Source organism: Dicentrarchus labrax, unplaced genomic scaffold (assembly GCF_905237075.1).
Source record: "Dicentrarchus labrax unplaced genomic scaffold, dlabrax2021, whole genome shotgun sequence".
In the NCBI taxonomy this organism is placed as follows: domain Eukaryota; kingdom Metazoa; phylum Chordata; class Actinopteri; family Moronidae; genus Dicentrarchus; species Dicentrarchus labrax.
The window spans coordinates 12054793-12080797 of record NW_026136708.1 but is presented as its reverse complement, the minus strand read 5'-3'; the positions used below and the strand labels follow the sequence as shown (position 1 = coordinate 12080797).

General features: G+C 39.0%; 3 protein-coding genes across 5 annotated transcripts; 1 reads left to right on the top strand and 2 right to left on the bottom strand.

Moving 5' to 3' along the window:
• Window positions 1-52: 52 nt before the first annotated feature.
• fdft1 (farnesyl-diphosphate farnesyltransferase 1) lies at window positions 53-8512 on the bottom strand. 2 transcript variants are annotated; one of them, XM_051409704.1, is made up of 8 exons: window positions 8299-8512; window positions 5234-5331; window positions 4004-4187; window positions 3634-3762; window positions 2903-3094; window positions 2326-2502; window positions 2036-2188; window positions 53-1956 (listed from the first exon to the last, which is right to left on the bottom strand). In XM_051409704.1, the coding sequence occupies exons 1-8, from the start codon at window positions 8395-8397 to the stop codon at window positions 1729-1731; spliced, it is 1260 nt and encodes a 419-aa protein (XP_051265664.1). In that variant the 5' UTR covers window positions 8398-8512; the 3' UTR covers window positions 53-1728. The 2 variants fall into 2 exon arrangements, with proteins under 2 accessions (XP_051265664.1, XP_051265663.1); XM_051409703.1 differs by lacking the exon at window positions 8299-8512 and having other exon boundaries at window positions 5234-8191.
• On the top strand, window positions 5627-16653 carry LOC127368658 (uncharacterized). Of its 2 annotated transcripts, XM_051409710.1 has the most exons (6): window positions 5627-5741; window positions 10093-11946; window positions 12393-12557; window positions 12686-12784; window positions 13062-13193; window positions 14140-16653. In XM_051409710.1, the coding sequence occupies exons 4-6, from the start codon at window positions 12771-12773 to the stop codon at window positions 15251-15253; spliced, it is 1260 nt and encodes a 419-aa protein (XP_051265670.1). In that variant the 5' UTR covers window positions 5627-5741; window positions 10093-11946; window positions 12393-12557; window positions 12686-12770; the 3' UTR covers window positions 15254-16653. The 2 variants fall into 2 exon arrangements, with proteins under 2 accessions (XP_051265670.1, XP_051265671.1); XM_051409711.1 differs by lacking the exons at window positions 5627-5741; window positions 10093-11946; window positions 12393-12557; window positions 12686-12784; window positions 13062-13193 and adding an exon at window positions 13207-13927.
• On the bottom strand, window positions 15336-25165 carry gata4 (GATA binding protein 4). Its single transcript, XM_051409714.1, is given in 7 exon segments — window positions 15336-17216; window positions 17219-17282; window positions 17589-17725; window positions 18108-18189; window positions 18608-18733; window positions 18883-19049; window positions 24421-25165. Coding segments are annotated over 7 exon segments (1158 nt in total). The 5' UTR covers window positions 24944-25165; the 3' UTR covers window positions 15336-17157.
• Window positions 25166-26005: the final 840 nt, after the last annotated feature.

The window sequence follows — 26005 nt, the reverse complement described above, 5'->3', positions numbered from 1 at the left end:
GGCTTTAAAAAAGACATGCCACGTGTTATATGCACAATCACCATTGAGACTGTTTACATTCTTTTACTTCATCTGTTTATTTGTTCAAATATGTACAAATCAAACTTTCACATTACATAGCAATGTTTGTAGCTCTCCTTTGGTTCTGTACAAGGTTACTCTGTGCTAGCCTTTCTACTCACCAAAGCTGCATTAAGGACACTTTAGCTAGCAGTCTCAATATGCATTTCTTTCAGACATCAAATGTATTAGAAATTACATTTTCTCTCCCATAATCATTTAAACAGTCAAAACTACCTTGAAATTGCACCGTCTGTTCTTTTTTTCCTATTTATTTTTCCTAAGGACACAGAGTTGAAATAGAACACAGACATAAAGTGTTGAAATTAAGCTCTACTGTGAGTGGATTCTGTCGTCTATGTTAACATACTGTGTGTCTATTGGAACGTGTAACAGTTCATTTGAGTTTCTTCTGTAAGCTAAACAAAAAAACAAAACGAAAATTTGACACAAAATCAACCACAAACTTAAAGGGGACCTATTATGCTTTCTATTATATGATTTCCCTTATTTTCTGTTATATATATATATATTGTTAGAATGTCAGATAATAAGGTTAATATGTTAAAGTTATTCCCTGTGAGCAAAAACTATTTTTTCCACTGTGCAACAAGCCGACGTTCAGCTCAAGTTTTTGTCTTGCAGAAAAGGCTTTTTTGGTTGTATGTGAAAGTTCAACGGTTTCTGTTTCTCTCTCCGATGTCCTCTGGCTCCTCTGTGATTTACGTTGTTTACTGATGGACATTTAGCATTACTTACTGCTAAAGTAGCCAACTGCTAACTGCTACTGACTGACATACTTGGACCTTCAGGCACCACCGCAGGCGGTTTAAAGTTCCTGTTCCAGAGACGTAACGTTAAACACTCCCCTGGTGCTCTGAGCTTCCAGTCTGCCAGTCAGCTAATAAGACTACTAGTTGCACAATTAACTACTGAACAGCAGGAACAGTTTGCAGCAGTTAGCTAACTACTATCGGTCCATCAGGAAACTGTAAATAATGAAAAATTAAAGCAGGGCAGCCCAAAGTCCAGAGGGAAGACCAGAAACTATTAAAGCTACTCTAGTGGTTCCCTAGAATAAAAATATAGCGCTGGAAATAACAGGTCCCCTTTAATTAAGTTTGGTGACAATGTTCTCTCCAAATCCTGAAATGGGCAGTCACACATGGTGCATTTCACCATATTAACAAACTTTAAGGAAGACAATTATTATTAATTTTAATGACAAAACAATGAATTCATTTGATCAGTTTCTCTCTTGAAATATTCAAATATGCCGAATAATTTCACTCAATTCAAAGGGTCAAAATGTTTAAAACAAAAAAAAGAACACAATCAACATAAACGTCAAACAACAAAACGCCCTGAATTGTTTCAATGTGCCATTTATGCTGGTGAATATAACCACACAACACTGTGTGTAAATAACTGATCCAGATGCAGGATGGACTAAAAATCACAATCAAACAACCTAATGAGATCAACCTGCTACCAGAACCCCTCCACAGTCTAAATATGTCCATGGTCCTGTAACGGCCAGAGGGTAAGAGGGTAAAGTGGGAAGAAGTGTTTCAGATTCCTTTAGTCAGAGGAGAACAGGACCTCCATAGCAAGCAAAGAGGCTTTTTCTGAGTCTGTGGGCCCCAGGAAAGGTGAGCGTAAATGGGTTCATTGTCCCTGCATGTCGCCTGTGCCCTGTGCCTGTGCTGCAGTGGTGCTGAGGTACTGCCAGCTGAGGGCGGCGAGCAGCATGGCGGCAGACAGGTACATGGGCGACAGGTGGTGGGTTCTAGAGGGGAGGCTGGACTGTGACAGGGCGGACTTCTCTTGGATTAGAGCCAGGATGTGCAGGGTCTTGTCCCGTGAAGGGTCAGTGAGGGAGACCTTCTGTAAAATCTGCAGAGAGGGAGATTGTTTTGTGTTAAAGTGCGGCAATGTGGTGGAACTAAGAGAGTAAACACAAAAACACACCCACCTCCTGGCTGTACTGGCCGATGATGGTCTGCACTGCTCTCATGTTGGTGGCTTCCATCATGAGTGTGACCGCCTGTCCCTTTCTGATCTTCACTACTCCCTGGAACACCATGGGGTTGTTGTAGCATGTCGATAGTGTAGCTATAGCCATCACCTGGCCAAGAGAAGATTAACATATAGGTCAAGTGGAAAAAAAACATTACGCTAAAATGCTGTTCAAATATTATGTCATACAAATCACATTAAATCCCTAAATCGCTGGAATCTTGTAAGTAATAAATCAGCGTGTACCTGTGGAATGGCACAGAAATTGAAAACGCTCTGGTTGCGCAGGCGGGACAGGTAGGCGATAACATCCGGGACGTGTCGTAGAGCATCGGTGACTAGCAGGTTGAGACAGGAGAGAGCCGACTCCAGCTTCTCTGGCTGGGCCAAGTCTTCCAGACGACCGGCAAACTGACTCCAAGCCTTCACAGGCACACAAGATCACACATCACATATGTCGTTATATATTCAGCAATATGAGCAATGCATGTCGAAAGGAGTCTCCCTCGTCAACAGTAACAAACAAATTACGTAATTGTAAAAGATGCATATCTTGGATGATTACTCAAATAGCAAACAATAACTATGACAACAAAAATCTATCCATTTTTTTAACTGTTTTAAAGAGACACTATCAATGTTAGACTTGTGTGACACAAGTCACCATGCTGCATAAAGTCTGTGTGCAAAATCTAAATATTCTGCTGATAAAATGTGAGTAAATGCTAAAGTTCAGTATTTTCTTAAACTATCATACTCTTTACTGTGGGTCAGACACACAAGCAAACAAGGTAAAACAAATAAGGTCACACCGCGATATTACCTCTTGTGGCCAGAAGGCACGTCCCTCTTGTGTGTCCTCTAGATAGTCTCGGATGATGTTAGTCTTCTGGAGGAACAGGCCCATGGAGTTGGCCAGCTCCGTGTCCCGGCCCACCTCCGGGTCCTCCAGCTTGGACGCAGAGAACAGCTGAGACAGACCGATACCGACAAGCCCGGCCACAAAGTGGCAATACTGCACAGAAGATAAAACAAGACTTTATAGAATGTCACTGTAATATCCAAAGGTGCAGTATAGATTTGTCAGCAGATTTTGAAGTTGTGTGGTAAGACTTCATAAAAATTAAGCTACCAGAATGACTGAAAATATTAAGACAGAATGAAACTGCAACTTAAGTGAAACTGTCACATGATTACTGAGACAATCAGTGCCAATACGTCAAAGGTTAGCTTGCTGTTTGCTAATATTTCTGTTTTTCAAAACTCACATAACTTCCAAACTGTCACAGACAAAGATACACGTCAATAAGATCATTTTCCTCCAAGCCAAAGACAAAACAATACTCTCTCTGCTTTAATCTGTTTGGTCATCTCTAATATTATGTCCAGTATAAGGCACCATAAACGCTGCCACACATCTGTTTGTGTTTTTACAAATTTAAGTCTAAATTCATTTCTAGTTGCTATTTAAACACATGGTCCTGTTATACTCCTAATATGTTCAACATTTCTGCTGTTATCCTAACATAATGGTAACACAGGGCTATCGTTTACCAAGTCCCACTCCTTCATGGATCCCACTTTCTTTTCCAGGAATTCAGCCATTCCCACTCCCATACGGTGGCAGATGTCTGAGATGACGTCTCTGTACTCCTGAGCGAGGTTTCTGAATTCCAGGGATATCTGGATTGGCACACATGAAGATTACAGTTAATGATTTATGACAATCTTCAATCTGAGTGACGAAGATTTTATTTAAGACTTTTCTATCACACAGAAGTTTACAACTAAACTCTATAATTAACATGGCATTTTATTGTGTAAATCTGTCATTTAAAAAGGGACTACATCTGTAAATTAAGCCTGGAGAGCCTAATGAACCTGCCTACTGCCCTTCTTTGTACCAGCATGCAGTGCTACTGACCGTGGGGAAATCTTCCAGAACCTGTCGGTCTTTCTCCTGGCTCTCAGTGAAGCACCACTCGTCCTGGTACAGGTAGGTGTGGAAATCGTTCAGCATGGGGACCTTCTTATCCAGAGGGATGCTCATGTCGTCCTCCACTGTGTCCAGCGCTCGCAGTACCAGGTAGAAAATACAAACTGCATGTCTGCATCATAAAGACAGGAGGGAGGGACAAGAGACAGCTTTTACAAACGCTGACTGAAAAGCAACCTCATCACTGATTCACAAGAGGACAAAAATAGCAGCATGTCACATCAGGTTAGTCTATATGTAGAAGACTCCCTCTGACCAGGGATATATGCACACACACACACACACACACACACACACACACACACACACTTTAGATGTGTATGTACAGCATGTGTGTAATATTAGCAGTTACTGCTGCAGGTCATCACAAGTTACCCCGAGAATCTGACCACATTAAGACTTTTGTTACTGGTGGTTTAATGTTAATAGACACGTTAAATCTCCTTCTGCATCAAAAGCATTTGTTTCTACACTGTCCCTGGTTATTTTTATTATCATTATTATTATTATGAGTGACATTGAGTGAGCTGAGCCGGTTAGCAGATCAACTGAAAAGTCTTCAGCTACATAAATGCTACACTGTTCTGCACTTTAAGTTATATTTTAGATTTGAACTTTATTCTATTTTTCTATTTGTGTTGTGTATTTGTCTTATTTTTTACCTTTGTGTAAAGTAAGATTTTCATTGTATGGTATAAACCACTGCGTTTCTTACTGTGCATATGACAATAAACCTCTCGAATCTCGAAATCAGTGGAGCTGTCACTACTGATGTTACTCTCTTCAAGTCCACACAAAAGCCTCGAACTGGAGGCATTTTGGTTTATTGAGGCTGCTGCCTAAAATAATGCAATGTTTGTTCATTCTGCGTGCCTGAGAACAAATATTTATTTATAGACACACCATCATTTGAGTTGAGTTTGAGTTTTTATGGAGTAATAAGACAAACGCAACACCAAAGCGCACAGTGGGCTCGAAGAGGACTGTAGTCTGAGCTGTATGATTTTTGAATGCATCTTTTTCCTTGGCACATTTCACACAGAAAATGACTGGTGAGGAAAAGAGAAGTGCCCCAGCCAACGCCCCTTGCGCTCAGGAAAGAAAACATGCCCACAGAGCAGACACACCCCTCCTCACATGGAGCTCCCAGTTACTCACCTCAACTCCCCGTCCAGCGCTTGAATCACGGCTGCAAAACTCCGGCTGGTCTGGTTCAGGTACAGGTAGCAGGTCCGCAGACTCTCACTCATGGACTCCTGGCAGGAGAGACAGAGGAAGGTGGTGTGTCGGTAAAAGCCTGCGGGTCTGAGGGCGCTGGAGGGTCGGGCGGCCTCCTGCAGGCCTCGCTCCCCCAGCCTCCAGCCCAGAAGGAGGGACCGAGGAGCGGATCCGCAGCCCCGCGGAGCCACCGAGAGAGAGCGCTTCAACACGGACAGAGAGACCGGACACTTGCAACAAGCTCCGGCCATACGAATAACCTGACAGCACGACCGAACCCTGCAGCTATAATCCGACCCTGTCCATGTCGACGTTTGAAACACGCAGTCCATGTAGAGGACACGCGAGCGGAGAGGTCGAGCGAGGGGAAACAATTTTAGGAGGACGTTTGTGAGCGTCAAAACAAAGCGCTCCGCTGATCTGCAAACAGCCCGACCTCCGTGTGAAGGTGAGCGAGGTCTGCGCACAGCGTTTGGAGATCTGCTGTTGTGACTGCGCCGCTCCTCCCACCTTCCAAAACAACACAGCGTTACATACAGCGTGTTTCCTAATCTGCGCCTGTAGCGAGGAAGTGGAGCAGTGTGAACACACAGTAGGCTACTGCATCAGAGCAGAAAGTGACATTAGAAACACACACGAGTCTTAATGTCTGCTTTTGCAATGAGCTTATTTTGGCTCCTGGTGGTTGTTACCACACACGCATGTAAAACGTGTAAAAAACAAAACAGGGTTTTTCTTCAGTCATGACTGAGGGACTCCTGTGTGTTTGGGTTTAAGTCATGCACGCATGCATAAAAGCTTTTTGCTTCCATCTTTTTTAGGATTAATATATCATAATAAAAAGTGCAGGGCACTGTTTTCGTGCATGCATAAATGTCCAGATTAGAATAGACAATTGTAGCTTTAAAGCTTCTTAAAATTGATTTTAAACTGTTGCCAGAGCAACAAACCTGCAGGTTATTGAAAGCTTGCTGGATCATAATCGAGATGTTCATGAATAATATTGCTTTGTGCTAATGAAAGAGCATTGATATATTTATGATTTTAGATGAGCACATGCAGGTAACTAAGAAGTCACTATAATTTGTTGGTGTAATTATAACAATTTAATCTTCATAATGAAGAGTTTATGCACTACTATACATGATAGAATATAAAACAAAATTAAAGTGTGTACACTAATAGAGAACCAAGCCAAAATGTAGTTAATCTGACATTCAAATGGAAATGTGTCATTTGAACACTACCACTTGTGATTAACTGATGATTAACTTCATAACTCACTTTGCTGGAGATTGTTAATGCAATCAAAATGTCCATTGGGAAGAATCATGCACTCAACATCATCCATTATGGAACCACGTTCACTGGTAATATCTAATTGTTTAAGAGTTATGAAACAGTGGAAACATGACACCCATAGAAATACATGAACATATCCCAGTGCATGTTGGGAGGGTTCAGAACAGCCTCCTGTAACTGCAGTCACATGATCAGCAGTCAGCCAATCACATAGGCTGATCATGTTTCAACTTTAGCCCACTGTGGGAAGAGCAGTAGGATGTTGGTGTAGATACACCTGTTACAGTAAAATCTGTAACCTGTACCTGATGCTTTGACTAAATATTAACAGGAAATATTTACAGATAGGTTGCTTTATCAATATAATCTACATTTGTGACTCAAATGTTATGAGGTCACCACTTGAGGTAAAACTAAAATATTTTAAATAATCACTGCAAAAACCTTTAAATTAGCCTGATAGTTGAACTGAATTGTCATTTTGTTTTTACTTTAAAAAGGTCCAGTGTGTCACATTTAGGAGGCTCACTGGCAGAAATTGATTAAATATCCATAGATATGTTTTCATTAGTGTATAATCACCTGAAAATATGAATTGTTGTGTTTTTATTATCCTAGAATAAACATTTTGTACCAACAGAGGGAGCGGGCTACTACAGAGTTTCTTCTGTACAGTAGCCAGGAAGAGACAAACCAAACACTGGCTATAGATAGGGCCTTGTGCTTTTTCATGAGTTTTCACAGCCACCGTACTTTCTCCTGCACGCTTGGAAGGCTGAGCTGTATTCAGATGGTCTGCAATCTGCAACGTCACTGTTAGATACCACTAAATCCTCCACACTGGCCTTAAGTATCCTAAAAAAATAGTGTTTGAACAATAGTGTTGGGCGGTCAGAGGTCTGGAACAAGCAAACATTGATTAGCCCATATTCCTGATGGTGTCACAGAATCTGACTGGTCAGAGAGAAAGATGTAACACCTGTTCAACAGCTGGTATCATCCATTGTTAGCTGCCTGGTTTGGTAATTTCATAGTAGCACTTAGGCCTATTTACACTCATTTTAAGGTCCCTCTCCAGACAATCCTAAAAATCACATACACAGACTATGAATGAGTAATGAGTTTACTTTTGTCTAATAAAAACTCATGTTGCAGCATGTGCAGTCTCTCTCTCTCTCTCTCTGGGTCACATTGGTGTTAAAACAGTGGGATTATCCGTCAAACATGCGCACAGCATCTCTCCCCGCCGCTGAACCCTCCAAGCTCATTATGTAACGTAAATCCCGAGTCAATGGTCATATCTGCCCGTGTGCATCAGAGCCAACACAGGAGAGAGAGAGAGAGAGAGAGAGAGAGAGAGAGAGAGAGAGAACGAACACAGATCTAATTAGTCCAACTAGCTGAGTCTGTTTCCATCGGCTCATGAAGGAGAAAAACTGACCACCATATAGGTCAATCCATTACAATGCAGGTTGTCTCCACTAAGCGTGTACAGTCCTACTTATTAATAGGCCAATGCGGGTTTCCGTGTCGCGGTCCGTGCAGATGCTATTGAAAGGGGAACATTATGTGCTCGATCCGCGAGGCTGAACCTCAAATGCAACCGTGCATCCAGCTTTTATGCGGCTGCTGTCTCCATTCACATGGCCAATGTGCTCCCGAGTAGCCTGTACATGTTTTTTAAAAAAAGCGGCTTTACTCACATAATCCAACTTTGGCATGACGGTACTGCAACCCCCCATTTTAAACTTAAACAGGTTGAATATCTCCTCCGGGTGGCCCAGTGACTTCAGGATGTCCATGCCGCTTCAGGTGTTCAGCTGCTACTCTGACAAACTGGTGTGTGAACCCGGAGAGATGTTCCCCATCAAAGGGATGCCTCGTTGAGATGCAGCAGCGGCAGCATGAAGAGAGAAAACAGCTTTCAGTCACAAGTGTCGTCAGATCGACTGACGCCTCCGATTGGCTGGCGAGTCATGGGCTTAGTGCGCAGCGTCCAATGAGAGCCCAGAGCGTCTGGTGTGATGCCCCGCCTCAGCGGACTGTCAGCGCTGGGCGGCTCCTGATTGGTCACTTATTTATCCAAAAGGGAAACCATACCTGCTCCATTATAATATAATCTGAGGACCGATACCTGTTGGCTGTGATCATCAGACCGTGTTCTGTCACTAAAACACAGTGTTCATGTATGTGATAGTCGGAAAGTATGAAAATGAATTCATACATAAATATTTCTGAGCTTTATCTCTTTTTATTTTGTTTTTTTTAAAGGTACATTTATGAACTTTTATTTGTTGTTTATTATACTGGTATGTGTTTAGCCTTTTATGCTATTTTGTCTGACTGTGAAGCAATGTTTTATATTGGGGTTGTTATTATTATTATTAGGTTAATTATTAAACTCTCCATGGTATATTAAGAATTCACTGATTGCACACATTGTTCATTTTTAAGATAGGAACAACTTTTTTTGATCCTACTTAAGGAAATGTAAGTGTCACAGCAGCAGAAACTCAAGAATGCATAGTAGGCTATAGATAAGTAACTTACAGTACAGTAAACTAATACTATACATATTATGCCCATCTACTATACACAAAAAGAGGCTTTAAATACTATATACTTTTAATACTATACTACTATACTAGTAATTGTTTATTAAGAAAAAAAATTGTCACAAATAAATTGAGGAGACCAGGAATTTGCAAAAAACACTTAAGTACAACTTGATGTATGAATTACCTTTTCAAAATATATTTATTTTGATGTATTCTTTTTTAAAAGTTTTTAAAAGTAGCCCACAGTTAGCTCATACACAGCTACCTGTGGTGAAAAGCCTGCTGAGTCTGAGTTAAGCTGAGCTGTTTCATTGCCAAGTAGCTCATCACCAAGAAGAGATCTCCAAGATCCAGTCCAAGCATGGAGAGCACAGTCAGCTCCATTTTTCCCTATTTAATATATCTTTGTCTTTCTCTCTTACTTTCTTCTAGATTCACACACATACACACTTGTGCAGACATTTTTAAATAAATAAAAAATTAAAAAAAAAATAAATTTTTTTTTTTTTTTCCAAATTTTTTAAATAATTTTAATAATATTTTTTTTTTTTTTAAAAAAAAAAAAAAAAAAAAAAAAAAAAAAAAAAAAAAAAAAAAAAAAAAAAAAAAAATTAGGGCCAAAAATACTGTAAAACCTACTGGCTCTGAATGACATGATGTCAGGAAGTGCAGATGTATTCAAATCAGAGCACATTCCTCTAGTTTTGATTGTTGAAGCTTGACTGATTGTATCTGGAGCTGAGGTTGAAACATCTAGTCCTTTTACTTTCAAAGTTTAGAGTTTGAGGGAGATGGTCATCAACTAATGGAGAACGACGAGGAGGAGGATGAGAACTTGCTGGTGACAGCCTCCTGTTCCTGCTCGTCCTCCTGTCCCGTGGTGTTCTTCTTTGTGTTCCTGTTGCTGTTCCTCTGCAGCTGACTGTCTGTCACCCACAGGTATCTGTTCAGCATCAGGGGCTTCTAGGGCAGCGAGTGGAGCAACCTGAAGAAAGTCTACCTTCAGTTTCCCTCAACGTCAGGCCTCAGCTCCTCCACAAAGAGGAGCATGGAAGAGAGCGACACAGAGCAAGTGCTAAGAGGCTGAGGTGGAATTTGGATGAAATCCATGAGCAGTCAGCTCCCTCAACGTCATACCATGGATCCTTCACAAAGTGGACAGAGTGGAGCAGGAAGAGAGCTACAGGGAGTCGGCTCCTTCAATTTCAGGCCTCGGCTCCTTTACAAAACAGGAAATACTGGTCTTTTGAGTGCTGAAGGTAAACTAATGACAGCAATTCTGATTAGGGCCGACAGCCCTGTTTGTTGCAGGATTAATACACTGTAAAACTGTTGTGCCTGGCAGAGTTGATGAAAACTCAAGTAACCTTCGGGAGCATCTTACACCAGAGGTTTTTTGTATATTTTGTATAGAGGTAAAGTAATGAAGGAGTCCTGCACATTTTAATTTCACTTATGTAATTGTTCAGAGATTATTAATCTTACTCACTCTGTCATACTGTATGGTTATACTACATGAAGATAAGTGGATACTGTTATCAAAAGTCTAAATCTCACTCACCGGTTTTAAGGGAGTTGTAGCTTCCCTTCTGTTTCTATGATGATGTGTGTCAGACTGCAAAAAAGGGCAAATCTGGGCTGATTGCCCCAAAGTCAGTGTGAGGTGAGGCAGAGTTCAGGTGGGGGGAGAAATAGTAGGGGAGAACTGGAAATAAAGTCACCACTAGAGGGGGCCTTTCCCACATGGTAATTCAAAGATTGTTCATTTTACTCAATTTTCATGGCAGTCCATCTAATAGTTATTGAGATATTTCAATCTTAACCAAAGTGGTCAAAAGACAGACAGACATAATACGTATATATAATATTGTACTCCACCACATTTGTATGACAGCTTTAGTTTCTACTCTACAGTTGAATTATTTTTGCTTGCAAAACATATGAAGAGCTTATAAAATATGATGTTTTCTTATAAATTAGGCTAGCCAACAGTAGAACAGCTGAAATGATTAGTCAATCAATTGGCTACTCGAAAAAAAAAATATTTTGATAATTGTTTCAGTGGTTCCAGCTTCACATATGTGATGATTTGCTGATTTACCTTTGAATTATTTCAGTAATTTGAATGTATTTTTAATAATTTTTATGGTTGGGACTATTGGTTTAACAAAAGAAGCTTTGTGAAGGTGTTACTTAGTGTCCCTATCTTCCTGAAGTTTTACCAACCAAACAATCAATTGATTAAATAGATTAAACTTTTTTGAAAATGTTTACTTTTATTTAAGTAAAAGATCTGAATACTTCCTCCACATTTACTTTGTCAAAAACTAGAGACACTCTCATCATGTTAAAACCCACATCCTGTCTAACTTGTTACTCTGGCTCTGTTTATAGCAACAGTCTCCCCTCATGTGTTCACATGCCTTGTTTTAAATGTTACACTGTCTCTTCATGTTTACCTCAATCAGCTACAACATTTCACCAAAGCCGCAAGAAAACACAAAGGAGATTGATGTCAGTACAGTTTGCTGTGGTGTTGTTAAAGAACTGTACAAAGATGCAAACACATAAAAACCCAGCAATGATGATAAAGAGCCAAAGGCCCCAGACCTCCATAGTTGTTGTTTTGATGAGGTCAAAATGGTTTTAATATATCATGCTCTTATTTCAGTCTACCATAACATTTGTTTGTCTTTTGTTTTGTGGTTTTTTGTTGTTTTAGGTAATTGTTGGCAGACAGAAAAGAAAACAGCATCTTCAGTTTCAAACAGCTTTACAAGGCGGCCTGATATGGTAAATAAACTGCGTCAGTTTGATTATTGTACTCATACTTCATTCATCAGATTGATAGTACAGGCCTGTCTTATAATAATAAACAAAATCCTTTTTTTTTTAACACAAAAGGGTGAAGTGTGTTTATAAAAATGATAACACACTACATAAATTAAGTTTAAAATTCCAATACAGAGTAACTAAAAAATTGCTTTATAATAATTTCTCCCTCACGGGGTAGGCTTTACACGTACACACGACATTTGGGATCATAGCAGGACTTTTTCATCCATGTAAATGCAGAACTAATTTTGTAATTATGATTGAAGAGATTTTGCTTCAGGGCAACACAGCTGTGAACTGAAACCAATTATGTGTGTCACTTGAAAGCTTCCATGAATCACTTTACCAATAAAATGAACCAGAAACATCTCAGACATTTGTCCACATTTTCTTTCACTTCATAGGGCAAAACTGTTGGACTTCAGAAGAAAAGTGGACTTTCCTTTGCATACTTCTGCGAACCTGCTAAACTGGAGGGAAAAAAAGCACTGAGGATGCCTGTTGATGATACAAACACACATTGTTCAGCTTGGCTGCTAGAGGCAATAATGTACCTCAACAGTATGCAGGTTAGGTAATATCTGTATGGCCTAGAGCATTACCAATGGGGAGGAGCTCGGTCAGTTGACAGTCACAAACTACCCAGCAGTTGTCTGAGCAAACATGTTGAGAGTGTAACCTTTTTGCTGTTGCTTAGTTTGTCAGAGCTGTCTCTTTTGACATCAAATCGGTCATTTACATGACTCACCCTACAAGAGGAACATATTTTACCTGGGCTGAGGATGGAACTTCCCATGTGAGTAAACTCAGTTATTACTTTGACAAAAACCTGAAAGAGAGGCTAAGAGACATTTTACTTGCATCCTAAAATGTGACTTTTTCTGGACATTTGTCCATGCTTGAACAGCTGAAGGCATTGGATAGGCTCTTAAATTCCTTTGTCCTTTCAGCAAAACCATCAAAATGTTGTCCACAGATGGCCCATGAAGCCTACAAAAATTTGGTTAATTTATAACAGAAACTGTACAGAGACTGTCCTCTGATCCTGCGTTAATCTGTCTGTTTTTATTCAGGTTGAGCCGTAAGCGCCCTTTGTTTAATGGATACGAAAAGGAGCCTCCGCTCTACTCAAAGAAATGTTTGGCCAGCCTGGAAACTCTGCTGGACGGTTATCACACTGACAGGTCAGACAGAGTCAGACTGAAGTAAGTACTGACTGAAAAAGAATTCCAGTATATGTTCATAATGGATATGAAACAGGTATCAGTGTGTTGCAACAGGGAACAACAGGTTTATTTAAGAGGGTATTTCAGGTAACTCATTTTCAGTTCCTGTTGGTATCATTTTGTTTCAAATGTGTATTTTCCAATATAGCCAACCATATCCTAGTTTTAAAATGTATAGTCCTATTGCAACCCCAGAAATGTGCTTATAGAAAAGATACTTTTCACTGTGTCAAAAAGTTCTCAGCACATTTGTTTTTCATTTAATGAAACAATGAGCTATAATTAGCTCTCCTGGTCTGTAAATGTTTTTTAAGACATATTTTCTGAAACCATTTCATGAAATATGAAGAAATGTTATTTACATTACACAATTCAGACCGTATTTAGTTATAGGAAATACACGTACAGCCTTTCTTGCACAGTTAAATACCTCTTTAATGTCTGTCTATTAAAATGATTTACAGCTATAGCAACTGGTTAGCTTAGTTTAGCACAAAGACTGGAAACAGGGGCCAACTTATTTTTTTAACTATTTCTTGGCCATCTTGGCGTGACTACTTCTTCCAGTCCCTGCCTGGAGTCAAAACTGAAATGTGCTGTTTTTTTTGCTTCAGTATTTGTACAGACTGAACAAACTACATAGAACAAGCTGATTACTGAGCTTTAATGGTGCTGGTAGGTGGAGCCAGGCTATCTATTTCCTCCTGTTTATGGTAATTATGATGAGCTAAGCTAATCGGCTGCTGGCTGTAGCTATATATTTCCCAAAATGTCGAACTTTTCCTTTAAACATCACAATTAAATAAGTAATTTGACTATATGCATACATTTTATTTTTGTGTATATTTACAGATGAGAAGCAGTGTTTTGTGCTTTATTCACCCAGACCTTTTATGCTTTACAGTGAGATGTCTTTATGTTACAGGACAACCTGTAGTCACTTCTGCACACCTGAAGCCACAAAACACCTGACTGACACTCAGAGCTTCTTTGAGCAGATATCATCCTGGACTGACACACAGTACTCTGTAAGGAAAGTACTGGAGCATCTCAAGTTCAGACAAGCCTCTGATGACATTTTTCTTAATGACTCGGTCAACAAGAAGTTTTTGGAGTTTTACCATGACTTCACTGAGGAATGTGGCGCAGAAGATAAGCAGCATTCATGGGCCGTTCTTGAGAAACAGGAGGAGATCGTCATGTATGGACCTTATTATCCAAATTACAACAACGGAGAGCACAGCGAGGACATCATTATTAAACAAACCGAGGAACTTCTAGAGTCGGAGGCTGTCTCACAAGGCTGGAAGGTGTATGTTTTTACCATGAACAGCCCGTGTTTGGCTAGAAACACTGGTCCATGCATGCTGAACCTGGTTCAGAAAGCTCAGGAGTGGTGGAGTGTGTATGGAGTCAAGACTCATGTAGGTTATGTAAAATGCTGGGGCTTCAAAGGAACTAAAGAAAATCTGTTCAGGGACTTTAACTATAGCCAAGTGGACTGTATAGATCAGACTGATGATCATGAGAGCTACGTTAAAGCAGCTGAAAAGAGCACAGATGTTACTCCTTTATGTGAAAACCTGTTTTCTGCTGTGAAACACCTCCTGAGATCTGTGGGTTTCCCTTCAATAAACATTGTGCAGGGCCAGGACTGGAAGAGTTACTTCAAAAGTATGCATTGTATTTTAACAGAAGATGAGAAAAATATCTTCAGCCAGGAGGTGAACACCGTGGTTGAAGCTGCACAAGCTTTGAGTTTTGAGGAATGTTTAGAAAAAGGACGGACATTTGCATTCAATTACACTTTTAGTTCACAAGTATCTGACCCCATCCACTATCAAATAAGACTCACATTTCAACAGTGTTGGAGGGAGATGGTGCAGGACAGATATGCCAAGTCCATCAGGGAGAAGCTGACAGAAGATTTCAATCAATCCACCGTCCAGCTTTTTATCAAAGATGTTGTGAAGTTCACAAAAGAATACTTACAAATTGGAAGGATACAGTTTTCAGAGGAAGATTCAAAAGTTGTCTGATAACTAAACTCTTAAGAGGTTACATACTTCACAAATGTTGGGTATGCATTTGAAGAGGAATGAATGACACCAAAACTTTACATCATAAATACCATTTACATTGAAATGTTTTGTCTTTATTAGTTTCCTCAGTAGAGCTACTACAGTTGCACACAGGAGGAAACGGCATCAGGTAGTGTTAGCGCACACTGAGAAATGCCCATCTCTCACTGTGTCTTTACTCACAATATATCACAAATGGTGTATTACAATTATACTGGAGTGGAGTTTTAACATATATGCTCATATATTTGTTATTTTGGTAATAATTACACGTGGCGATATCCCACATTTACACATGTTGCCCTCATGTTTGTCACAACTAAATTAAAGTATTGCTTCATAAAGTTTATTAAACAACCTTCAGCTGAAAGATGATAAATGTGTGGTTTGGTGTTGTGCCGTCAATAATAAATACTAGCAGGATTTTTTTTTAAATGCCCTCAAGTATTAAAGAAAAAAAGTTTTCTTATTGGTGCACATTTGCACTTCTGTCAGGAGAGGGAGCTGCTTGCCATCACCACCATCCACATTCATCATGTGCAACTTACTTGCTGTATAGGTAGTTTATCAAACATTATTTTTCCATAGAGGTGTCAACACTGACATGTCTTCTTTTTTAATATTTTTTAACAATTTCAATTAAACAGACAAAAGTACACAATTCAGGCAACAGATTCAGAAACAACATGCCACCAGGGTGCTGCTTCTATTGCACTGAGAAGGAGATCATGTTTATCACTGGTGTTGAGGAGTGATGGATGTCTTGAGCAATTCTCGTTACAGTTTATTAGGAACGCTCCGAATCAGATTGTCTTTGTAGAATTAGATTAGATTAGAATTAGATGCAGTGTGAAATTACACTCATTGCAAATAAGCGACTATACCGAGATAGTTTTCCTTTCCTTACAGTAATTAAGTTTTGAGACATTGCTGCTGAGACTGAGCCACCCTACTAAAACTATAATGATTGGATGTTTGTTTGTGGTGCTCAATTAATTTAAACCTTTTGAAAAACTCAATAGCAAAGTGCTTAATAGGATAATCCACAGACCTCACTACCTCTGAAAAGTTTTAATCATTTACCGAACATACAAAATACTGAAAACTGACCACACTGAGGTCTGTGGATTGTTACCTAGCCAACACATTTGTTCTGGAAAGAGCTTTTTGAAATAACTATTAGCACCACAAACAAAATGCCATTTTCCCTCCATTGCATTGTGGTGGCATATCTACAAGTAAATACTACTTGTGAGTGTTAAAGTGTATAGTTTTTCTTATTATGTGAAACGACCCTTTAACTACACTTGCTACAACTCCTCCATGGTGCTACTTTTGACATTAAGGTGTGGTTCTTTACATGTTTTATGATTTCATTTCATTTTATGGTAAATTGTCTATAATAATACGAAACTGAAGACAAATACACTGAAATAAAAATAACTCAGGGACAAAAAGTCTGACCATTACTGTTATGTGTCACTGGTTTATGTTACAGTATTTATCAACACTTAATGCCTCTCTCAGCTGGTTGAAAAGGTGAGAGCGTAGTTTTCATATCAAGAGTTGTAGTGTGTCTAACCACAGCGCTGCTCTTTAATGATTGTCTAACACAAACTCCATTCAGTCCTTGGTTGCTGTGATTGAACACACAGCATCTGTGCAGTTCTGTTTAAGATCTCCATGTCTTTTGTGGCGCCCACGTATTTGTCCCAGAGCGCTATACTGAAGGCACTGAGAGGTGTGCAGGCTGTGGGAACGTCTGCATCCAGAGCGGCAGTCTGCTGTCCGCAGACCCTCGTCTCTGTGGAGAGTTTAATCTGTATAGATAGCTTGGTTTGAGATGCTGGGTTGCAGATCTTCTAGGCCAGGATTAGGTTGTTCCAGGGCTCAGGTTTGGAGCCAGAAGACCCGCCGTGGACCCCGGGGAAATCTTGAGAGGAATGGCCCCACTTTGAGCTGCCATGTAGGCTGGCAGGGCTGAAATCTAGAGGGATACAGATGGAAATGGTGAGTACAGGAATTACACTTACATTGAGATAATAGATTTTCCTCTTTTCCCCTTTTCTTGTTCCTCCATATTGTAGAATTTGGCTTATAATAATCATTTCTAAACAGCAGTTTAACTGTTATCTGTCCCTTCAGGAAACACAATTTTCTGTGTTTATAAGACTATTCTAATGTTGAATAATGCTGAATGTAATGATCAATGTGCGCCTCTACCAGTTTTTTCATGATAAAGAAATTTTAAAAAATGAATACTTTGTATAAGTCGACTGAAAAGATGTCCAACCTGTGCATGTGCGCTGTGGTGTGTGTACAAGCTGTGAGTGTCCGGCTCTGTCTTTATCTGGCGAAGTTCCTCCGAGGCGGTGGAGGCACGGGGAGTGCTGCTCGGTGTGACTGGAGTCCCCTCATTGCCAGGGGTCCCTGTGGAGCACAAAACTGAGGTCAATACATATTCAAAGATAGTATACACAAGTGAATGGGTAAATGGGTATTGTAACATATATATATATATATGTATATATATATATACATGACATATACCAAAATACATATACTTGCTCATAAATGGGATGCAAAAGCTGGGGGGGGAGTAGGACAATGAGGCTACAAATTACTTAGTTTCTATTCAAATAAATGTTTTCCCTTCTCCCATTTTGTTTTAACGTACATACAATAATGATGGTCAGGGGTTTTAGGGAGGGGAGCCCTAATTTAACTCTTCTATGTGCCCTCACCTGTTTATCTATCTGTATCTACACACAGTACACACAAGCAGAAGAACTTTTTTGGTTTTGAAGCTCACCAGTTTGGGACTTGCTGAGGGTCTTGGGTTTGCGTTTGCGGGTCTGGATCCCCTCTTTCTTCATAGCCAGGGGTCGTGGTACCTGTCAAGACACCAAGACAAAGAACCTTTATTTAAACAGTGGACTGAAGTGAAATAGATGTAGCATCCGAGGGGGCTGATGACAGATATTGAGTTTCTTGGCCTGAAGACATTTTTACACAAATTTCTAAAAATACATTTTCAAAAACTGTGGGAATTATCGTCTTTTTTAGCTCCTTTATGATGGATATGCTACCATCCAGGCAGTCAGTGGTTAGTTAATTTGGATACAGGTAAAAAATATAAAACCTGCTCAGACACCCCTTTGCTTAAATGTGTATTCACTTTCTTGATGTATATATATTTAGATCTTCTGTTTTCACTCTTTGCAAATTCCAGTTTGAGGTTCAAGTAAAGAAGTGTTTAAACTGGTTATATACAAGATTTCAGCAGTATCAGATATGCACTTTCTCTCTCACCCCATGGAGTTTCATGTAGAGGCCACAGGCGTTGCAAACTGGTTCTCCCTCTGCGTTTCGTCGCCACAGGGTGGTGGTGGTGGTGTGACAGTTGGTGCAGGACAGACCCACCCTCCTCGAGGCAGACTGCATCAGTTAAAAAAGGATATTTGTTTAATTTTTATTTATGAAAAAAAAACTAAAATGTTTTCACTGCAGCTAAATTTATCGTCCACGTAACACACTGTATTACTTCACAGTATGACACGTGTGAAAAGTGCTCTGCTGTCACCCACCAGCCGTCTCTGAGGTTTTATAAGAGGTCTGTTGATGCCGTTCATCTTGTGGTACAATCCGCAGGCATTACACAGGTAGTGGCCGGTACCATCCCGCCTCCAGAGGGGGGTTGACATCGCCCCACAGTTCACACATTCTCGCCCCTCAGCAAAGTCATCAAACAGGTCTGACGAAGGACGACAAGAAAGAAAAATAATAAGCCAAAATAAATCAATTTTTTCTTACAGTAGTCTGGGTATAAAAACTGTAACTGGATTTACATTTAATGTTACTTCATACCTTTTACTCTCTTACATGTATCTGATTCACTGAGTTACTAATTAATTTACAGATTCACGTAGCTTAATTAATACAAAATATTATTATATTATTATCAACATTATATTAAGCTACCCAGCAGTATATAAAGTCATTAAAATTAACTCCACCTTCACCAGCTGCCACATTAAAGTGATACATACATTAATAATTATAATCCAATAACATAACAATATACATTATTGGCATTATTTTGAAATGGACCATTTAGCATAGTGAGTACTTACTTAAGTAAGACATTTTTGAATGCAGTATTTTTACACTGTGGTTACAACTTTTATTTAAGTAAATGATATATTTCTCCCACCATTGTACAATGTTAGCCAATAATTTAAAAATAAATGAATGATAACAATATAATGATATTTCTTCTTATTAGAATTCTTTTAAAACTTCATTGGATAAACTAAAATGATGATCAAATTGAAGTCATGGCAGTTTTTCTGAAAAGTAGTTTTACTAATGTGTTTTGGCAGTAAGTGACTAATCAGAGTGTCTGTCAGCCATAATTACCACATGTAACTTCGTACATGTGTAGCTCATATTATTGGCCCAACCTGAGCTCATTTCTGTGATTCTTAGAGAAATTAACTTCCAGCTGGACTCATGCCACAAAACATTCTCTCCACTCTCCTTTAATAAACAGTTTCCTGCTCTGTCAGATCCTTACAGGGTGATTATCAACTGCTGTGGCATTTCTACACCAGCAGGAGGTGCAGCCTCAGGTCCTACAGCCCCACACAACAGCAGCCTGGAATCCCTCCTTATCTCACTGCTCCTCATGAGATAAAGACTCGGCTAGAAATAGAGATGGAGTAGAGCTCCATCATATTCAGATAGAAACTCTGTGTTTATCACATCTCTTTCTGCCTCTCTGTCAGATAGCATGACATCTGATGAGTGACATCTGATGAGTGACATCTTCACTCTCTCATCTGGCACATAACGGAGTATCTCCAAAGAACCACTTAGCCATTCAGGGGAAGGAGACATCAATCTGTAGTGTGGAAGTGACAGCTAGGCTCCATTTAGCATTGATGCCAACAGTTACAGGTTACAACATTTATCAGATATGTGAGTTTATGCTGAGAATAGAAATAGAAATGTGGGGGAAAAAAACAACTTATTAAGTGTAAAAGTCACATTTAAATCGGCCCATGTTGCATTTTGAACTGTACGCTCCATTGTGCATAATTCTTCTTCTTCAGATAGTACAAATCTGGCCTCCATCTGTTCCTCCCTCACTGCAGAGGGTAACAGGAATGACACTGATACATATGCTGGCCTCCTCCAAGGCTAAGAGCAAAACAAAGACCGCAGGGCAAGCTAACCTTGAGCCAGGCAGCAATTGTAGCCAACACAACGCAGCAACACAAGACAATACACAAGAGAAATACTGCAGTGTACATGTCTATCTCAATGCAGGTTTATTTTTTCCGCTTGATAAATGTCAGTGTGTTTCTATCAGGGTGCAGTTTAAAAACAACCACAGTAACACTATTAGAGGACAAAGGTGATAAAAATAAATAAAAGACCCAATCTACTGTGAAATATGTAAAGTTAATGAGGGACTACAGTGGTGAAGTTCATTTACTCTGCTTTATCTAAGTACAGTTCTGGGCTACTTTCACATGAATACTTCCTTTTTCTGAGACTTTATACGTTTAATGCTGTCTTACCTAGAGACTTTATATGAAAAACATAATCAAAATATTAACATTTGATGTAGATATGGTCAGTCAACATTTGCTATAAGAAATGGTGAAGCCCAACAACCTACAAGTACAAGTACAAATTTAAGGTACTTTACTTGAGAATTTGTATTTTATGCTACTTTATACTTATTACTCTATTTTATAAAAAAAAACATAAAATGAGTCATAAAAACAAGGTTGGATCCAGAGAAATATTCATGTAGGGGCAAAAGGGTGGTAGAAAAACATTTGCTGATTTAATCGCAAACAATCACATCTCATATATCAATATGTGCTTGGAAAAGCCCCCAAATTACAATTTATTGTGGCACATTAATAAAGCATTGAATAAAAATACCTAAAGCTGGTATTAGAAATCAATAAATTGTTTTATTTCCAAATCTTCAGACATATTTCTTTTTTCATTGAACCTGCGCCTATCACTTACAATGTGACCATAACAGATAATTAAATTAATTTTGTTAATTAAGTTTGTAAAATTTTATTTTTTAAATGAATCTAAATTCATGTTGTAAATTTGACAGCATATGACACCAAATTGGGGTTTAGTAACAATTTCAGTACAGTAATTTTACAGCATGAAGTAGCTTATTTATTCTTACTATTCTTTTGATATTTTATGCCTTTTATATTCATTGCTTTTTAAATTTGACTTTACTGTAACATTTGCTCCTCCACTGTTCACTAAAAAGCAGAGCGACCTGCAGAAAGATTTGTGCGTTAATTGCCAACATGACACAAAAGGAGAGAACCTTAAAGTGTTAAAGTCATAAAGTCTTTTTATATTATATTCAAAGGCTAAGAAAGGCTTGTTGTATGTGATGGAAACACGTTCAACTTTCAGTATTGCCAGAATCCCATCAGAGTGATAATACAAAATAAAATAATGGTATTTGTCCAACAAATATACAAAACATATTTCATAAAAAGGTTCTCTTGTGGGAGGATGATATCTATGTTTACATTAAATCATTTTCCAACCTAAGTAAGATCAGATTTAAGAAAGAATTATCATATCAAGGCATGACGTGCTATACAACTAATGCTTAACTTCTGTTTTTACTTAAACAGTTTAACAAATATGTTCATGAGTTGTTTTCTTAAATATTTACATATTTTTATGTGATGATCATTAAAAGATTCCCAATGTGATTTATTTCTCCCCTCATTTCTCTTGAAAGTAAGTGACCTTACAGCTGAGGGAGTTTCTCTTTCTCCTGTTCACCAACAGAAGAACAGAGACTTTCACTGAACGGCCTCTTAATCAAACACTGAAATCTCATCAAATTAGATGTGATTATAAAACAGTGAGCTGAAGCTTGTTAGCATTTTATCCATCAGTGAGGAAACAGCCTGTGAGTTGAGTGTGACTGTAATCAGATGAAGAGGTCAGAGAGGATCAATGCTGTTATCTGTCACACTCTGACAGCTGATCTTTTTCTTTCTTCATCAAATAGGAGAGTTGTCTTGATGGGAACATTTAGGCTGAAACATCGGCCAGTCAGGTATTTAATTTGTAGGCGGACGGAGTGGCATATAGATATATAAAAGAGGAAGTTATCAGCTGTTAATCAACTGTTGATACCAATAATAAGTGATACGTCTAATAATGATACAGCCTGTCCGATTAAGTTGTAAATTACATGATAATGAAATGGGAATATATTCAAATGAAATGCTTTAGACGTCCATCACCCTGTAGCTGCCAGCAGTGCAGAAAATACAGATAATTGAAGAAACGCAGGTCAAATAAATACAACGCTGATTAGTAAAGTAGACTATACAAGGTGCAAGTTGCGGCCATTTGAAGGACTGACAAGCTAAGCAAAATCACTGCGTTGATTTGGTCCAGAGGGCAACCTGCAGCTATAGAGACCAAATCCACTCAGGGCCAAGCTGAAGCCGACTGTTAGGGTTCAAATTACTCCAAATATTCATGTTTTTTATCATGAAAAAGGATTCACTGTATCCTCACTGGCAGAAATCACTCACTTAGTCTTGTGCTGCTGATCAGGATCTGGCTCAAACACACTTTATATCAAATCAAATCTGACCTCATCATGAGGCCACAGTCAAACACAACTCATAAACCATAATCCCCATAAACTGTGTTATCAATTCAGGCTCAGTTAAATATTAATTTCTATCACTCCAATAATGTGTCTTTGATTCATAAAAATATACAAAACATATTTATATCCCAGGCCTGGTAGTTGTGTGTAAAAATAGCCATTTGAGTAAATGTTAGGCTACATTCTTTAACTCAGTCTGGCCTATTTATTGTTATTCATAAAGGAAATGTTATAATATAGAACTTCTGCCTTTTTTTCTTGTGCATAATTTCATTCAATTATTTTATGTTGTTTTTACGTGTAAAATGTCACTTCAAGACACTTGTAACATGTAATGTAAGCTATACCTAATAAAGTAATATACCTGACACGTTTGATATTAACAGAAATATAATGCAGCGGAGCAGCCAGTACAGACTCCCAAACAACCGTAAACAAGATCAAACGACTCTGATGTTTTAGGAATAAAGACATATGTTACATTTTATGATAAAATAAACTGTGGTTTCTATATGATATTAACTGCCTTAAAAATACGTTGGTGTTGTTCTATTACTGTTAGTAATAATAATGTAACGTAAAGAAAAAAAGGGTTCAAAGGTGACAATCAGCAGTCACCTTCTGCAGGGACTCACCGTGTCTGAGGTGAATTTATGGTCATATCTCTTGTGGCTGCTGTGACTTTCTAAAATTCGTTATGTTTTAGTTGGTGTGTTTTTTTTTTATATGAAATGTAAGGATTTAAAAGAAAAAAAAAAACAAACTCGCACGTCCTGCATCATTTAAATTTGTCGTTAAATTTCGTTCTGCAGAAATTCCATGTCATACCTTTTTAAAATGTAATTATAAACGCTTATAATACATAATTCTGTGAGAGATTGTAAGAGATCTATTGTATTACTATTATACTGATTTGCGTGTCATTTTGTAAATCCTATTTCAGGCCTTTCAAATGAGTGCAATTGTGTGTTTAGTGTGTCAATTAACACTGTTTTAATCTTGATGGGCGTTAGTTAAGAGAAGATTTCTGCTTTACATGCAGACATATTTTCAAGTCTTGTCCTTCAGCATGCTAATTATTTTTTTAAGATAATCCTGGACTTATGTATATAGCCTATAATAAATACATATTTTTATATAAAGAATAAAAATAGAAATTGGCCTTGCAACCCTTCACCTCGTTCTGTGTGTGTGTTATTATGGCCATTAATCCTTCATTAAACACTGACAAATATACATAAATAAAACAGACATGCTGCTCTCTCTTTTTATCAACAGCATCGACACTTTTAGTGGTGATATTAAAGCTGGTAGTTTTCTGTCTCTATGTCTGATTTTCAAAAAATAAAAACCCTTATATTGTTTATGACACCTACAGAAATTATTTAAATGATAAAATAAAGTTTTTAAAAAATGTATATTTTCCTGTTACCTATGTTTGGGTGCCGTGTTGCGCCAGGGTGAGCGCCGGTTTGGAGACCGTGGAGGACCGGGCTATCAAAGGGGGACGCCGACCACGTTCCACCGACGTTGGGGCTCATGTAGGCCGGGTAGGGACTGTGATACGACCCGCTAAGGCTCCGGGCCCCGTAGTGCTCCCTCCCGTTGGCAGAAATGTTTAGCGGACTGTTGTAAGAAGCTGCCGTCTCTCGGGCCGTTGCCACCCCGGAGGACAGAGGCGGGCTGGTGGAGAAGGCGAAGCGCGGAGACACCGGGGAGTGATTGTACGAGGGCACCGAGTCGGCGCCCGGCTGCGCCCAGGCAGAGTGGCTCGACACGGGGCTGCTCTGCTGCGACGCGCCGGGCGTCTGGAGGTAAGGCAGCGCCGGAATCATGGGGGTGACGACCCGGGTGGTGGGCACATAAACCGGAGAGGTTCCCGCCGAGGCGTTGTGGAGAAATCCGGCCTCATAGGAAGCGGGTCCGTGGTTGGTTGTCATTATGCCCTGATACATGTCCTCTCCTTGAAGCTGGACATCCGTGTTGATAGAAGGGATAATGATAGTGTGGATGCAGTTACGCACGGGGTTGCTGGGTGTTCACGCAAAAATATTTGATTCAATACAATCCGCAAAGATCTCTCGTCCTTATTCAGATCAGATCTGCTGGTAAGAAGTGAAGCAAAGGCACTGCGACTCTCAGAAAATTAAGAATAAACTACTAGAAGAGGAGACACGACCGAGAGGAGGAGGAGTGAGAGACTATGATCAAGATCCAGCTGTTATCATCTCTCTCTCTCTCTCTCTCTCTCTCTCTCTCTCTCTCTCTCTCTCTCTCTCTCTCTCTCTCTCTCTCTCTCTCTCTCTCTCTACCTCTCTCTCTCTCTCCAAACCAAAAACAAACGTGGAAAATTATTCTAATGAAACTTGATTTTATAAAAATGTGACCAAACAAATTACCTTTTATTTATATTGTATTAGATAGCCTATTAGACGTTCCGCGTTATAATAACCAGAAATTTCCAAAATGGTCTTTGCTTTTGTACTCAGTATGTCCTTCCTTCTAAGTTCGATTAAAAAAATATTGTGTTTTTTCCTCCTGTATGTAGATTTAAGTAAACATTTAAATAATATAATAATCATTATAATATAATAATAATACTTAAGCATAAAAACGTTTTCGGTAGAGTTGTTGGCCTCTTAACTATTACAGAGTAACAGATCAGGTTCATGTCATAAAACGTTTAAAATGAGCTGTAATAATCATTATATTGAACGTTGAACATTAAAAGCAACTATTATTTGTTGGTGTTTAAGTTCCTGTTTTTAGGCTGTTTGAGTTTTTTCTAAACAAATCACAGCTGAAGGTTCATTCACTCAAAACCAACTCCCTTTTACCTTCTGTTTATCAGACTCATCGGATCTCCGCTATAGGTCTAAAATCTTTAATAAGTTGACCATTGAAACGACCTCAGTTTTTCTCTAAATGGTGATTTCTGGTTAGTTATATTTATATTGATATTTGTAGTGATGTCGTTTTTTCCGGTGGTAAAGTTATAATCTATTAGGCTATTTTTG

Excerpts from the sequence above, each read along its gene's own strand:
- fdft1 (XM_051409703.1), bottom strand. The coding sequence starts at position 5,625 with ATGGACTGCGTGTTTCAAACGTCGACATGGACAGGGTCGGATTATAGC. Across the intron at positions 4,188-5,233 it reads GCGCTGGACGGGGAGTTGAG|ACATGCAGTTTGTATTTTCT; the intron begins GTGAGTAACTGG and ends TTTATGATGCAG. Across the intron at positions 3,763-4,003 it reads TTCTGGAAGATTTCCCCACG|ATATCCCTGGAATTCAGAAA; the intron begins GTCAGTAGCACT and ends GTGCCAATCCAG.
- LOC127368658 (XM_051409710.1), top strand. Across the intron at positions 13,194-14,139 it reads TCAGACAGAGTCAGACTGAA|GACAACCTGTAGTCACTTCT; the intron begins GTAAGTACTGAC and ends TTTATGTTACAG.